Source organism: Cucurbita maxima, unplaced genomic scaffold (assembly GCF_002738345.1).
Source record: "Cucurbita maxima cultivar Rimu unplaced genomic scaffold, Cmax_1.0 Cma_Scf00004, whole genome shotgun sequence".
Taxonomy (NCBI): domain Eukaryota; kingdom Viridiplantae; phylum Streptophyta; class Magnoliopsida; order Cucurbitales; family Cucurbitaceae; genus Cucurbita; species Cucurbita maxima.
The window spans coordinates 1,100,320-1,114,699 of NW_019272020.1; the positions used below are offsets into that span (position 1 = coordinate 1,100,320).

Here is a 14,380-nt window from a genome sequence, read left to right on the forward strand (position 1 = left end):
TTACGAATTTTAATGTTTTTGTAATAATGATAACTTACTTATTAATTAGGAAAAAAAATGTCAAGTTAATAAAAATTCTTCCTAAAATAATATTTTTAAAATTTTAAAAGTTTCAATCAAATCTTTAAATTAAAAAAAAATTAAAATTATCCGTTACTATTCTATTTCAAAAATATCTTTGAACTTTAAAAAATATTTCAAAAAATTTGTATATGAATAAATAAAATATAATATGTAATTTCCCATTAAATATTTTGGTATTTCCTATTATTGACTATTCTATGAACATGGTATATTATTTATTGAAATTGAAATTGAAATTGTATTTTATTGGAGCCTTAATAAATATTTTAAGAAAGGAAAAAAAGTCCTACACATTTCCCCCCTTTTTTTTAAAATATAAATAATAAGACTATATCTTACCTATTATTTCTCACATAATATCATAAATAATTATTTAACGATTCCTTCACTCCCACTGCCAATAGATTTATTTTTTAAGATATAAAAATCTACGCTGCCACCAATTATGAAACACGACACGACAATTTATTTATTGTTTTCTTTATCCATTTAATTTATTTTTAGTTAAAAATATGGTTGTTCCATAACATTCTTTTTAGCCAAAATTCAAGTTTTTGTCTCTACTCTTACTCCGATAAGTCAACCTGTTCAAGTATTCCAAAATAATAAGTATTTTTCATCGACTTTATAAGAAAAATATTAATGTTCATACCATTTAATATTATAAAGTTGGAATACATTATTTTATTTTATTTTTTTAATCACACTAATATAAAACTATCTCAACTTTAGTTTTTAAATTTTTTAAATTTACAAATTCATTAAAAAAATTTGAGACTAAACAAACATAAATATTATCCTTTTAATGGATGTAAAATTTTACATTCAAATTTATCGACTAAATTTATAGCATATCCTTAAAATTTTCTTTTTTCGGGTGTCTTCATATGGTATTTAGTTTCATTCTAAGGAAACGAGCCAAAAAAACACTCCTAACTATTTAACATTTGACACGTTATTAAATAATATATTATTTAATTTTATTAATTTCGTACCATTACTTAAAAATAAGTATAATAAAAAGAGATAGTATAAAAATAAATTAATACTATATATCTCTCTGTTATATATATATATATATATATATATATATATATATATAGTCACACTACTCTTGACCTTTTGGCTCAGATGAATGTGCTTCCCAAAACCCACACTCTTCCGCCCACCTGTCAGTCTCTCCGCCGCCTCGGACCGCTCATTTCCCTCTTCCAAACCCCATTTCTCTCCCACCCTTTTTAACCCCCACTCGCTTGCCTGACTACACACCCNAATAAGACTTTACTTTCAACCATCTCCCCATCTCTCTTTTCCTTTTTGTTTTAATTTCCATTCATATGGACGATGACAACCACCACCACGATCTGGCTCCACTCTCCTCCGCCACTCTCTCCGCCGCCACCATTCTCCTCTCTCCTCCTCCTCCTCCTCCACAAGACTCCCATCTCCCACCTATTCTCTCGCAACACTGCTTAGGCTTCTCCTCCCCCGCCCCAAAATCCTATTTTTTCACAAACCCTCCTCCGCCTCTTCACGACCAACTCCCTTCCCATTTCCCGCCTTCCTCCGCCTTCCTCTCCCACGGCTTCAACGATCTCACAACTTCTTTGCTCCAGAAAGACGAAGGCAGAAGGGTTCTTGATGCTTGGAGTACCAAAGTGGCTAGGAGTAAGAGAAGACTCGCCCGCCAAAGAACCCTTACTTTAAGTCGAATCTCTTCTTCCTCCTCCTCCTCCTCCGCCTCCTCTTCCGGTTTTGGTTATAATAACGATGAGTATTCAAAGGGATTAATGGCTACCCACTTCCTAAACACCGATACACATAACAACGCCAATCCGAATAATTTTACCCTCTGCACCCCAGATAACAAGGTGGGTATTATCAAAGTTTTGATTTTTATTATTCCCATTATTATTATTATTATTATTATATTGTTGGTGCTATTGTTCTTCGTAGATTCTGAGAATGCTGCTGAAGAAGGACCTGAAGAACAGCGATGTGGGGTCTTTGGGCAGGATCGTCCTCCCCAAGGTTTGTATTTTGAACTTTCCTTCAAATCCAATAGAACAGTGAAAATAACATAAAAACAATCCCCAGAAAAACATGCAAATGGGGAAAAGCACTCAAACAGCTATCAAGTTTAAAGCTTTTATTTATTAATTTCCTGACAATTTGTTCATATTACAGAGGGAGGCAGAAGAGAATCTACCATTGCTCACAGATAAGGAAGGCATCCAAATTGTGATGAGAGAGGTCCACTCAAACAAAAAATGGGCCATGAAATACAAGTAAGGAAAATCCTATTTTATTCTTCGTGTTCTTGTTCTTGTTCTTCGTGTTATTCGTGTAATGAATGTATTCATTGGAAATTTAATTATAGGTACTGGGCAAACAACAGAAGTAGAATGTATGTGCTGGAAAACACAGGTTTCAATCCCATAGAATAACTCAATACTTTACTTGCTCTTCTTCTTGAAGATGATGATTACAGATTTGTATGTGTTTTTTTGATGCGATTTAGGTGATTTTGTTAGACAGAATGGTCTGAAGATGGGAGATTTAATGACCCTTTACGAGGATGAATGCAAGAACATGGTGAGTATCATTTTTTTTTTTTTTTTTTTTTTTTTTTTTTTTTTTGGGCCTCCAAAATTTGACTTTGATTTAGAATTTTATGAAAATTAGTAAGATAATTATGATGCGTGGGGTTTCCTAATATGGTGGTTTAGTACCGCTTGGAAAGATGCGTAAAGAGATGAGACCCAAAAAGGAAAAGGAAAAGGAAAACAAAGAAATAATAATTATAATAATAATAATAATATGGACAAATATTAACAGCGACTTTCCACACGTACCATATGATTTTTATTTCTTCTTCCTATAATTACTTTCTTTTTGCCAGATAGGATTTCCCACTTTCTTTTTCATCCTATTTTCTTTTCAATTTTAACTCAAAATTATCTTTTTAATTCTCTACATTTTAAGTTTATATACATTTTTTTATTCAAAAAAAATCATAGTATAACCACTCAAATTTAATAAAACTCGAGCCCCATGAAGCCTCTTTTCACTCGGTTATTAGTCAAATCTCACATTGGTTGGAGTCGGAAACACAACATTCTTCTAGAAACGTATAGAAACCACTCCCTAGCATATGTGTTTTAAAAACTCTGACAAAACTTAAAAGGGAAAGCTTAAATAAGACAATATGTGCATTTAGTGGGTTTGAGTGTTACTCATGGTATCAAAGCGAGAGACAGCGTGTGATGTGCCAACAAGGAGGCTGAACCTTAAAAAGGGTCCCACATCGATTGGAGATGGAAGGTGGACACTAGGTGAAGCCTTGAAGAGGGTGGGTTGGGGGGTCCAACATCAATTGGAGAGGAGAACGAGTAGATTATGAGATCCCACGTAAGTTGGAGAGAGGAACTAAAGGTGAATTGTTTATAAGCGTGTGAAAACCTTCCAAAAAAAATATGGATAATTTTAAGTATAAGTTAAGAGATGAATTAAAAAAAAAAAATCATTAATAATTGGTATAATTGATTTATTATGTCCGGGAGTTGTTTAAATTTAAATTTTATTTTTATGGTTGTTGAGTATGTGTGGGTTGCATATATATATATATATATGTGTGTGTGTGTGGTTGTACATGAGGACAGTACGTGGCGGTTGTGAAAGGTGAGAATGATTCAAGAAGGGAAGAAAACGAGGAGATGGTGAGGAACAACGACAAGAACAACAAGAAGAACAACCAGCCGTGTTCTTTCACAAACATGTGCATTAAAGATGAAGAAGAGGACGCCTCTTTAGCTATGTTAATCGAAGAGCTCAAACACAAGCCAGAAGACGAGGACCGCCCGCTGTCCTGCAGCACCAGCACTAGCAGCAGCAACAGCAGCAGCAACAATAACAACAACGCCGTCATGGCTTCGGATTCATATTTGAGCACTACTCAACAACAGCCATCCTCCTCCAATATGATGGGAGCTGCTGCTGCAAAAGGGATTCATAATAGTAATAATAATAAGAAGAAGAAGAATGGGAGTAAGGAAGGGGGGGAGGATTTGCAGGCGGTGAATGGGTTGGAAGATTGCTTTAGAGGGCTTGATACTCTGCCGGAAGTTAGTGGATTCAAGTTCCCTCTTTTCGACTATTTGAGCAATGACAGAACGTGAACAAATAACGCCCACCAACCGCTCGCCAGATGCGCTGTTTTTGTGTATCATTATATTATGTATGACACTGTTCTTGTTCTACCTACTTTCTGGCCTTCTCTTCTTCCATCTTCTTTGCTTTTGTTATAGTTATGAACACCCTTGTTAATTTTGTTGATATGGCCAGCCTTGTTTAATCCTTTTATATTTATGTCTATATGGATACTCTTTTTTAAGTTCAATTTTCTATCTGGGTTAGTTTCATTTGATTATGAGGTTCAAGAAAAAATTAACGAATTGGGTTCATATTTGATGTTTATAGCTTAAGCATATACTCCGATTGAGAAATTGATTGAGATTTTTTATTTATTTATTTTTAATTTGGAGATGTAATTGAAACGAGGGTATTTTTTAAAATTGAACGAATGGAATTATCCATTTATCCAATTTCACCACATTCAAACGACGTCGTTGGGACTGAGTTTCCTTTAGTCGTACCCATGTGGAGTCCATTGGGGATAAGCCTCCTCCTCCTCCTCCATCTCTGAACCCTCAGACCTTCCCTCTCAATCCTTCCTTCAATGGCCTCTTCGATTGTCGTCCCCATTTCCTCTCTTTCCCTGCGTTCCTCTCCGTCTTACTGCCTCCCAATTCCACCATTGAAGCCTTTTACTGTCCTTCACTCCGCCGTGTCCGTACCCCCAATTTCCTCCTCCTTGATTCTCTCTGCAGCTCGAGCCAAACCCTCAGACATCGACACCATCTTCTTCGAGAGTGTCAATCCCGAAGAAGACGTGGTTTACGACCCCCCCGAAGTCCCGGAAGGCTTCGTTGCCCCTCCCTCCTTCGACGAAGGCCCATTGGAAAGCGAGGACGAAATTGCGGCCGCTTACGAGGAGCTCTATGGGCCGGCTTACAGTGGAGTCAGTGTTCTGGGAAACGACATTTATGTAATGGATTCTAAGATGAAAAAAGTGGGCGGATTCGGATCGAAGGCCAGGAAGGAGAAGGCGCGGGATGGATTCGACGAGCGGGTTGTGCAAGTTCGTAGAGTGACTAAAGTGGTTAAAGGTGGGAAACAGTTGCATTTTAGGGCAATTGTTGTTGTGGGTGATAAAAAGGGGCAAGTCGGTGTTGGTGTTGGTAAAGCTAAAGAAGTCATCTCCGCTGTTCAGAAATCGGCCATCAATGCTCGCCGGAATATTGTCACTGTTCCCATGACCAAGTACCTAACATTTCCCCACAGGTTAGTCATTTCATTTTCCATTTACTAAGTAGAACTGTTAGGCTTATTCTCGAATTTTGGGCGATGTTCTTTTGTACTTCTTGGAATTTCTGTAGCAGCTCTATTGTTTGACTTTGGTTTGCTGATATGGGTATGCGTTCGAAGACGGAATGTTCATTCCCCACCTTTGCAGGGTTTGAAGTATAAAAATATGGGACTTAAGGAAGGAAGACTAGAATTGGATTACTATTGTGATCTGTAGGAATGATTTACTTCACTGATGATTCAATCTAACCGCCTAAGCTTACCGTTAGCTGTTAGTCCATTATGTATTCGTTAGCCTCATGATTTTAAAATACGTCTACTAGGGAGACATTTCCACACCCTTATAAGGAATGCTTTGTTCCCCTTTCAACCCATATGATGTGTTTTTAGTTAATACGAATTCTGTAGTCTGTATGCGGTTTGAACTTTGAATCATCATTTCAAGTTGGTCACTGTGAAGGTATTTGCTGCTTGTGGCTGGCATTCTTTTGATGTTTTTTAGTTGTCTATTGCAGATGACTATGTTCAAGTATATTTCCCAGTTTTATGTAGAGCCTGCTGCAATTAGACTATAGAGAACTTGTCCTTCCTATCAAGCTTCGGTTAAGAATTACGACTCTCCACAATGGTATGATATTGTCCACTTTGAGCATAAGCTCTCATGGATTTGCTTTTAGCTTTCCCAAAAGACTTCATACCAATGGAGATGTATTCCTTTACTTATAAATCCACGATCATTCCTAACGTAGGACTCACTCCCAACAATCCTCAACAACTTCCGGAGTTCTTTTTATGACCGAAAGAATTAGAACGTAATAAGCCTCCTGATAAAGTGTAACAGCTCAAGCTCACTGCTAGCAGATATTGTCTATTTTGCGTCTGTTAGATGTAAACGTTAAGTGTTAATAGTATAGCAGATTCCAGGAATCGAGAAGCCAAATCAAACTCGATAAAGGAATCCTCAAATTATGAATGGTAGTAAAGTAGTGTACGCATGTTGGGTGGGCGTGTGTTACTGTAAATGCTGGCTAAGTAAAATGTGGAAACTTGTAGGTCGGAGGGAGATTATGGAGCAGCAAAAGTAATGCTAAGACCTGCTTCTCCCGGTACTGGTGTGATTGCTGGTGGAGCAGTGAGAATCGTCCTCGAAATGGCGGGTGTCGAGAATGCATTAGGGAAGCAACTAGGAAGTAACAATGCCCTCAACAATGCCAGAGCGACGGTGGTCGCCGTGATGAAGATGAAACAGTTTCGGGATGTCGCAAGGGAGCGTGGCATCCCAATGGAAGAGTTGTGGAAGTGAAGAGCAGGGAAAGGCTTCATTCCTTTGTTTCATTTTTTCCTTTGGCTGCATCCGTTCTTGTAACTCAATGTTGTAAAAATGGCACTCAGGCTTCATTCCTTTGTTTCTTATATCTGCAATTATCGGGATTATAGGTTCATTTGTGTTTGTTTACAAATTTTTAATATATTTGTATTGAATAATTATAAAGGGTAGGTAATAATTTTTTAAAATTTAATTTTTTTTTTTTAAACCTGACTACCGAACGGGTAAAAACATTGAATTTTACAACAGGAACAAGGATTTTCCATTGAAATTCTCTGCAAATAAACCTCATTACAGACTTGTTTCTCCTCTCCACAGCATTCACGATTCGAATTCCAAAGGGATTAAATAAAAGTTTAAAAATTTAATAAATATCTTAATTGCCCCTGAATTCAGGAAGGAGAAGAGCTAGCTGGACCTGGACCTGGACCTGGTCGTGGAGGGGAAGTGATCGGAAAGAGAGGCAAAAGCTGAGGCTCCGATTCCCTGGGAGTGGTGGCCGGCGACGGGTGCAAATAAAACCCTTTTTCTCTAATGGCTTTAGCCTCTGCTTCCACGTCCAAACCCGGATTACTACTGACATTGTTCGACGGTTCAGAATTCAACGGCTGCGATCGGCCGAAGGGGTCGGGAATGAGCGGCGTGACGGGGCTGATGACCAGCGACGGGAAATCCAGCATACTGGGAGAGTGGATTTCGGGGTGGGTTCTGGGCGAGAAACCGGCAGTAAATGAGGCAAAAACGGGATCGATTTGGAGGTTACGAAGGGCATTTCTCCGCTCATAGAGCTTGAAATTGGAGTGTGAGCGTTGGGGGATAGATTTGATGGAAGGGATATGGGTTTTGGAAGGCGAATCGGGTGTCGAAACTTGCTTGGCGGTTTCGGGCGATCCGGTGAGCATTTGGACAACTTGTTTGAAGGAGGACGTATCGGCTTGGACGAAAGTGATCGGGTATGGGTTCGTGGATTCGGATCTGTTCATCATTTTTGGCGGCGGCGGCGGCGGTAGTTGAACTGACGGAGTAATTTGGATGGGGTCTTGGAGAAATTTTCATTGATGTATTCGGTTTTGAGACAAATAAAAGAAAAAAAATCAGTGTGTGGAATTTTAAATAAAGAAAGAGAAGGCTGTGGGGTCCACACACAATGCCACACTGAAACCGGTCAAATCCAAATTCAATTCTCCCGTTGACTTTTTCCACGACCCATAACGACTAAACACCACCGCATTTAAATAACAAATAAATAAATAAATAAATAATCATCCGCGAACTTACTGATTTATTTATTCTATTTTTCAATCATTTAGTGTATCCAATCAAATGCATAATTTCACTAAAATATATAAAAATAAGTTAATCATGAAAAGTGGCTTACAAAATTGTTTTTAAAATAAAAAAAAATTAACCACAAATTTACGTTAAAGGTGAAAAGTAATTATGCCAATTATTTAGTTCAAATAATTAGAAAATTTTGACGTTACTAAGTGCCTGTTTTGGCCTCAATTATTTGGAGCATTTAAGGTTCCAAATTTTTGTCCCATGTTCCATTATCTATAATATAAAAACAAGCAATATTATATTTCTAGCGTTACACATAATTAATTTGAGTAGGTGAGAGTTACGGATTTACAGTCATTTACTTTTATATTTCATTATAGAATATATTAATGGGCATTTAAATTATTGGTTGTAGCAACCTGGGCTGGAGTGCAAGTGTGGAGCCCATGGTTGAAACAGGAAATGAGGCCAAATGGGCCACAGGGTGGTGTGAGGGTTGGTTAAATGGGCCATGTAGAGCGGCCCGCTCCATATTAACAATGATAACTGGGAATCAATTATGAAGAATTATCTTTAAAAATATATAATGGTGTTTTCAAAGAAAAATAATAATGATTAAGATTTCGGGGCGTGAGTGCAGACGAGGGAGAGGCGCGTGGGGCCATAAAAAAAAGGCAAAGTAGTGGTCAGCAACATTATTGGAGGAGTGATTCGGTGTAACAAAGCAGAGGCCAAATTATTACAAAAATAAAAAAAAAGGTATTATTTATTGCATGTAAATGGCCTTTTTATTGATTGGTTGGTCCACAACGGGAAACCCATAGTTCCCATTTCCCTTTTTACCCTTCCGGAAAATCCACGTCAGTTACTTTTAATTTAGCGATCAATTTGAGATTTTGGTTAATTTTAATTTAAAGATAATTAAAAATGAACATTTAAATTAAATAAACATATTATTTGCACTCAGAATGCAACCAACAACAAACCGCGCCGTACAGAAAGCAGCGGTAGAAATCAGAAACGAGAAACCCAAACAAACGACATCGTTTCAAGGCATAAAATTAAAAAAAAAAAAAAGAAAAAAGACACTAATGATGAGCGCATGTGGGTTCGAAGGCAAAAGGGCCAACGGAGTAGAGGACGTAGGGGAGCTTGTTGGCGTCGATGTAAGACTTCTGAGGCCTGAGGGGTGCTCCGGCGGCGCCGCCGTGGAGGGCAGAGGGTTTGCTGCAGGAAGGGGTGGGGGATGAGCCGAGAACGACCTTGCATTTGTGGAAGGCGTAGCTGGTGACGGCCTTTGGTGCTGTGATGAAAAAGTAGCCGTTCTTGTCGGTGGTGGCGGTTTGAACCAATGGGTATTTGGTGTTCTGGCAAATCAGCTTCACGGTCGCACCTGTCACGTCATTAATCATACATCATCATTCATATATCACGTCGTACTGCAAAATTGCAGGCTTTTATTATGAGCTTGGACCAAAGGGTTTAAACTTTTAAATTTAAATTTTCAAACATTCTTTTACTCTGTTAATCATTAAATTTTATTTACTGAATTCAAAGGGTTAAAACTTTTCATGGTCCACAGTAAAATTTCTGTTTGGAGTTTAAGGAACGAGCAAAAGAGGAGTTTAGAACTAACCAGCGACGGTGGTAGCTCCGAGAAGTGTGTCAACTCCGGCGTATTTACAGGACTTGCAATAAACGACACCTTGAACTGAAATGAAGCTTCTCAGCAGCCGAGGCTTCGGAGGGTGTAACGGAGCTGGCGAGTGAGTAGGAGGTGGCAATGGGTGGACGTCATGATGGTGGTGGTGCCCGGGAGCCGGCGCGTGAACTGGTGGGTGAGTTGGAGGGAGGTGGTGATGGGGTGGGTGAACCGGAGGCTGGGTGTGGATGTGGTGGTGGTGATGGTGGTGGCTCGGTGGCTGAGCCGGTGGGTGAAGCGGCAAGTGGGTCGGGGGAGCTACTGGTGCCGGAGTGGGAGAGTGGTGGTGATGGTGATGAGTAGGTGGTACAGCGGCGTAGTGATGGGGGGGAGCGGCGAGTGTTTCCGCCGCCGTGGTGTCGTCGGCGAAAATGGCGAAGAAGAGGAGAAAAAAGAAGGATTTGAAGAGAGTCGAAGCCATGGCTGCTAGACTCGAACGGATTTAGAATGTAGGGGACGGTGTTTGCAGAGCGTAGAGGCAAAAATTTATAGGGGGTTTTAGGAAATGCCCTGCACCTCTTTTCAAATTTTAATTTTAAGTGAAAAAAATAATATGTTGATTAATTATTATTATGAAATATATATAATAACAATTTTATCATTGTGTCGCTTTTTTTTTTTTTTTTTTTTTTTTTTTTTTTTTTTTTTTTTTTTTTTTTTTTTTTTTTTTTTCCTTTTCTGTTTTCATAATTCGGCTTATTTCTTTCCATTTACATTCTATTTATTTAAAGGTAAAATCACAGATTTATTATCTAAATTGAAAAAAAAAAAAAAAACTTGATCATGGGATCATGTGCTGCTAATGCCGTTGTGGAAGGAAACGACCAAAGAAGGGCAAAACGACAGACAGACACAAAAGGACAAGATATGATTCAACCTCCAGAATCATGTCGTTTTCAACGGAAAAATTGGCGGCCCATTCTTGATCTAATTGGGCCTTCCAGTGACATTTATTCTGGGCTTCTCTAATACGCTTTTCCCAACCCGGCCCAGTCGTTCAAACGATGCTTTAATCTGTTTGGTGTCCAACAAAATAAATAAATGGAGACAAAAACACCCAATATCTCCAAGCCTCGTAAATCCTAAGTTGAAGAGAGAAATTTATAAATAAGTAAATAAATATATTTATATAAAAAGAGTACACAGTATCCGTGCAACCGTACCAAAACACAAAAACATTGCAAAACCACGCTGGGCTGCCGTGGCCTAAAGGGTAAAGGTGACTCGTACCCAATAAATTCTTGCCGAAAATGACCTCAATAATTCCACTAATTCTTGTATCTTAATCCAACTTAAATTCCAATCTCATCTTTCTATTCTTCCCTATTTTACGACTTTTCCGATGTGGTTCCCACCACGCACCGTCACATCTCTCCTTCAGAAAATATCCCCTTTCTATGGAATCTTATTTACTACCGCCCTCCAATAGTCTTTTATTCTATGATGACAACAGATCATCGCGAAATTGAATCCCCCTTCGCCTGACAGATGGGTTTCCATGTTTTTGTGTGTCTCCTCGATCATTCTACCGATTTCTTCAGTAAACGGGATGCGCAGTGAAATGAAGGGTTGCCCGCATGCTTGATTGAGGTGAGGTCTCCATTCTTCCTGGGTTTTTCCTTTTACTGCTTGTTTTTTAGGTCTCTGGAATTATTTTTTTTCTCTTTTGTCGGGTTTCTGGTTAATGGGTCTGTTTGAATGGTAAAAGGGGAAGGGGATAAATTCTTTGGCCTACGACTTTTCTTGTGGTTTTTGGTTATTTTGGGGGGATTTTTCTATTTGGGTGCAATTGATTGTTTCTATTATTATTATTATTATTATACATAATTTGGATTTATTTATTTGTGGATCTTTGTGTGGGATTTGCCAGACTTTTACTCAAGGTGGAGTTTGACTTTGAAATCAAATTAAAAAGATGGGGCTCAAGGAGGAAGGGAGATTGGAGTTAACCAGGCAGAGTGTTGGTTTGTGGCTTGCGAGCCATCTCTGTATCTGGTAGTTGGTTTTTGCTTTAAGCGATTGTTTTGCTGGTGGGAGGAATAGGATCTGGGCGATCCAAATTCGTGATTATTTATTGTGGGTCTTTGTGGGTCTCCATGGTTCTTTAGTTTGATGTAACGAAGAATGTTTCTTCGTTAGTCTTGTTTGATGGGTTTGAAGAAATCGGGCGTTTGGAGCCATCAAATTAGTCCTCCTCCTGAGCAGGAGTGGGAGGAAATTAAGAACGTCTTTTGTTACAAGATCTTTTAGGGTTTTATTTCATCGAGGAATTGCAGGAATCGAGAGGGGGAAGAATGGACGAAGAGGCTAATTCTTGGCTTAGGAGAACCAAGTTTTCTCACACAGTTTATCATCGATGGGACTCATTAAGATTGAACCCTGTTCCTTTCATCGTCGAACCACCGCCTCGGAATTACGGCTTGAAATCGAGGCCTCAATCAGCTTCATCCGCCCAGAAACCAAATCCTGATATCTCAAAGATTCAGCGAAATTTCATAGCCAACAAACAGAGGTCTCTGTCTCCTCTTCCCGAGAGCAACCTCTCTCAAGTTTTCAAGGAAGCAAAATCCGCCAGTAAGAGATTCTCGACTCCAACGCCTCGACTTAGAGAACGAACTAGGGAATTCAAGAACAAGCTATTCAACAAGGACCCGCAAGATTCAAAATCGTCCAATTCCAAGACATCGTCGAATACCAGTCCCCTGAAACTCCTAGCTTCGGCCAAAGGGGGTGAAAAGTCAAAGTTCCGGAAGGACTCTTCGTGGACCAAATATTTCGATTCCGGTGGCGGAAAAGTCACTGCGGTCGAAACAGCCGACGACTGGAGCGTTGATCTATCCAAGCTGTTTGTTGGGTTAAGGTTCGCTCATGGAGCTCACAGTCGTCTTTATCATGGAAAATACAACGATGAACCTGTTGCTGTTAAACTCATTAGAGTGCCTGAGGACGACGATAGTGGAGCGCTTGCTTCTCGATTGGAGAAGCAATTCACCAGAGAAGTAACCCTTTTATCTCGTCTCCACCATCCTAATGTTTTAAAGGTAATTCAATTGTTGGGTTATAAACGATATTATGAACTGGGCTGTTCTTGGTTTTCTTGATGTTTGTTTATTTGTTGTTGCAGTTTGTAGCAGCCTGTAGGAACCCACCAGTTTACTGTGTCATTACTGAATATTTGTCTCAAGGATCATTAAGGGCGTACTTGCTCAAACTCGAGCGCCAATCTCTCCCTTTGCAGAAACTAATTGAGTTCTCTTTAGATGTGGGTCGTGGCATGGAATACATTCATTCCCAAGGCATAATTCATCGGGATCTCAAGCCTGAGAATGTTCTAATTGATGAGGACTTCCACCTGAAAATTGCAGATTTTGGGATAGCTTGTCCTGAGGCCTTTTTTGACCCATTAGCCGATGATCCCGGAACGTATCGGTGGATGGCACCGGAGATGATCAAACATAAACCCTATGGTCGAAAAGTTGATGTATACAGCTTTGGGCTTATGTTGTGGGAAATGGTGTCTGGTGCAATTCCTTACGAGGATATGACTCCCATTCAAGCAGCCTTTGCTGTTGTGAATAAGGTCAGTTTTATTGATCACGTGTTCCTTGACTAATCTTCTTCTTTAGGTTTATCATGTGAGCCATGGTGTTTGATTGATACCTATTCTATGTTTGCTTCTGGAAGTTCACATGTTACATGTTTATGTTGTGAGTGCCACTGTTTCTTGCATGTCATCGAAGTCCCACGAATATCGTCGATGCTCGATTTCGAGCGCTGCTTTGAAAATGTTTTAACTAAAAAAAATGGCTAAGAACAAAACTTTTGTGTTCTTATATTATGTTCTTTGAAGAAAACTAAAAGAAGTTTGTGCATTGGGGTTTCCAGAATCTGAGGCCTGTTATCTCGAGCGACTGTCCGTTGGCAATGCGAGCTTTGATCGAGCAATGTTGGTCTGTGCAACCGGACAAGAGACCTGATTTCTGGCAGATTGTGAAGGTATTAGAGCAATTCGAAGCTTCGCTTGCCCGTGATGGGACACTGAGTTTAACGGGGAACCCGCGGTCGAGTTTCCAAGACCATAAGAAAGGGCTGCTCCATTGGATTCAAAAGCTTGGCCCTGGCCCCCTGCATCCTGAAACCTCATCCTCCTCGCCCGTGCCGAAACCGAAATTCTCGTAACTCCATTGCTCTCCATGTTATGTCCCAACTTTCTTAGTTACCTAGCCAAGTTTTTGTTTTTGTAATTAAAAACTAAACCCTGTTCATTTCCCATTTTTTTGGGTCTTGTTTATGAAGAACTTGTGTATCTTTAGTTTCATGTTCGTGCCTAGATTCGATTCTAGCAAAATAATCAACTAGTGAGCATATCTCATAGCGTATCAAACCATATCGAACGACAGATTAAAAAAAAGTAACGTTGAAAAGTTTGATCGATTGCTGTATATATTTGCAAGCTAATAATGGAACCTTTGAATGTGGAAAATGGCAACGCAGACTGCAGAGACCAGACCTTCCACATACTCCTTTTTGCTCTTCTTTAGATGCTTTCATAGCCGATT

At 39.3% G+C, this 14,380-nt stretch overlaps 5 protein-coding genes across 8 annotated transcripts; 3 read left to right on the forward strand and 2 right to left on the reverse strand.

Moving 5' to 3' along the window:
- The first annotated feature begins 1,263 nt into the window (after positions 1 to 1,263).
- LOC111478581 (B3 domain-containing transcription factor LEC2) lies at positions 1,264 to 4,480 on the forward strand. Of its 4 annotated transcripts, none has more exons than XM_023122934.1 (7): positions 1,532 to 1,609; positions 1,809 to 1,955; positions 2,041 to 2,115; positions 2,272 to 2,372; positions 2,465 to 2,511; positions 2,606 to 2,679; positions 3,747 to 4,480. In XM_023122934.1, the coding sequence occupies exons 2-7, from the start codon at positions 1,875 to 1,877 to the stop codon at positions 4,260 to 4,262; spliced, it is 894 nt and encodes a 297-aa protein (XP_022978702.1). In that variant the 5' UTR covers positions 1,532 to 1,609; positions 1,809 to 1,874; the 3' UTR covers positions 4,263 to 4,480. The 4 variants fall into 4 exon arrangements, with proteins under 4 accessions (XP_022978700.1, XP_022978702.1, XP_022978703.1 ...); XM_023122935.1 differs by having other exon boundaries at positions 1,534 to 1,606; positions 1,806 to 1,955; XM_023122933.1 differs by having other exon boundaries at positions 1,535 to 1,609; positions 1,806 to 1,955.
- A 271-nt stretch (positions 4,481 to 4,751) lies between these two features.
- Positions 4,752 to 6,996, forward strand: LOC111478601 (30S ribosomal protein S5, chloroplastic-like). Its single transcript, XM_023122965.1, has 2 exons — positions 4,752 to 5,487; positions 6,565 to 6,996. Exons 1-2 carry the CDS (start codon positions 4,823 to 4,825, stop codon positions 6,812 to 6,814), a joined length of 915 nt encoding a protein of 304 aa, XP_022978733.1. The 5' UTR covers positions 4,752 to 4,822; the 3' UTR covers positions 6,815 to 6,996.
- An 83-nt stretch (positions 6,997 to 7,079) lies between these two features.
- On the reverse strand, positions 7,080 to 7,937 carry LOC111478627 (VQ motif-containing protein 4-like). Its single transcript, XM_023122997.1, has one exon. The coding sequence runs from the start codon at positions 7,822 to 7,824 to the stop codon at positions 7,231 to 7,233; it is 594 nt and encodes a 197-aa protein (XP_022978765.1). The 5' UTR covers positions 7,825 to 7,937; the 3' UTR covers positions 7,080 to 7,230.
- A 1,116-nt stretch (positions 7,938 to 9,053) lies between these two features.
- On the reverse strand, positions 9,054 to 10,317 carry LOC111478609 (non-classical arabinogalactan protein 31-like). The gene is made up of 2 exons (XM_023122977.1): positions 9,756 to 10,317; positions 9,054 to 9,512 (listed from the first exon to the last, which is right to left on the reverse strand). Exons 1-2 carry the CDS (start codon positions 10,240 to 10,242, stop codon positions 9,208 to 9,210), a joined length of 792 nt encoding a protein of 263 aa, XP_022978745.1. The 5' UTR covers positions 10,243 to 10,317; the 3' UTR covers positions 9,054 to 9,207.
- Positions 10,318 to 11,233: 916 nt separating this feature from the next.
- Positions 11,234 to 14,139, forward strand: LOC111478573 (serine/threonine-protein kinase HT1). The gene is made up of 4 exons (XM_023122915.1): positions 11,234 to 11,411; positions 11,692 to 12,862; positions 12,946 to 13,401; positions 13,707 to 14,139. The coding sequence occupies exons 2-4, from the start codon at positions 12,116 to 12,118 to the stop codon at positions 13,998 to 14,000; spliced, it is 1,497 nt and encodes a 498-aa protein (XP_022978683.1). The 5' UTR covers positions 11,234 to 11,411; positions 11,692 to 12,115; the 3' UTR covers positions 14,001 to 14,139.
- Positions 14,140 to 14,380: the final 241 nt, after the last annotated feature.

Excerpts from the sequence above, each read along its gene's own strand:
- LOC111478581 (XM_023122932.1), top strand. The coding sequence starts at position 1,422 with ATGGACGATGACAACCACCACCACGATCTGGCTCCACTCTCCTCCGCC. Across the intron at positions 2,116-2,271 it reads GCAGGATCGTCCTCCCCAAG|AGGGAGGCAGAAGAGAATCT; the intron begins GTTTGTATTTTG and ends TTCATATTACAG. Across the intron at positions 2,512-2,605 it reads GTATGTGCTGGAAAACACAG|GTGATTTTGTTAGACAGAAT; the intron begins GTTTCAATCCCA and ends GATGCGATTTAG.
- LOC111478601 (XM_023122965.1), top strand. The coding sequence starts at position 4,823 with ATGGCCTCTTCGATTGTCGTCCCCATTTCCTCTCTTTCCCTGCGTTCC. Across the intron at positions 5,488-6,564 it reads TACCTAACATTTCCCCACAG|GTCGGAGGGAGATTATGGAG; the intron begins GTTAGTCATTTC and ends GGAAACTTGTAG.
- LOC111478627 (XM_023122997.1), bottom strand. The coding sequence starts at position 7,824 with ATGATGAACAGATCCGAATCCACGAACCCATACCCGATCACTTTCGTC.
- LOC111478609 (XM_023122977.1), bottom strand. The coding sequence starts at position 10,242 with ATGGCTTCGACTCTCTTCAAATCCTTCTTTTTTCTCCTCTTCTTCGCC. Across the intron at positions 9,513-9,755 it reads CGGAGCTACCACCGTCGCTG|GTGCGACCGTGAAGCTGATT; the intron begins GTTAGTTCTAAA and ends ATGACGTGACAG.
- LOC111478573 (XM_023122915.1), top strand. The coding sequence starts at position 12,116 with ATGGACGAAGAGGCTAATTCTTGGCTTAGGAGAACCAAGTTTTCTCAC. Across the intron at positions 12,863-12,945 it reads ACCATCCTAATGTTTTAAAG|TTTGTAGCAGCCTGTAGGAA; the intron begins GTAATTCAATTG and ends TTGTTGTTGCAG. Across the intron at positions 13,402-13,706 it reads CCTTTGCTGTTGTGAATAAG|AATCTGAGGCCTGTTATCTC; the intron begins GTCAGTTTTATT and ends TGGGGTTTCCAG.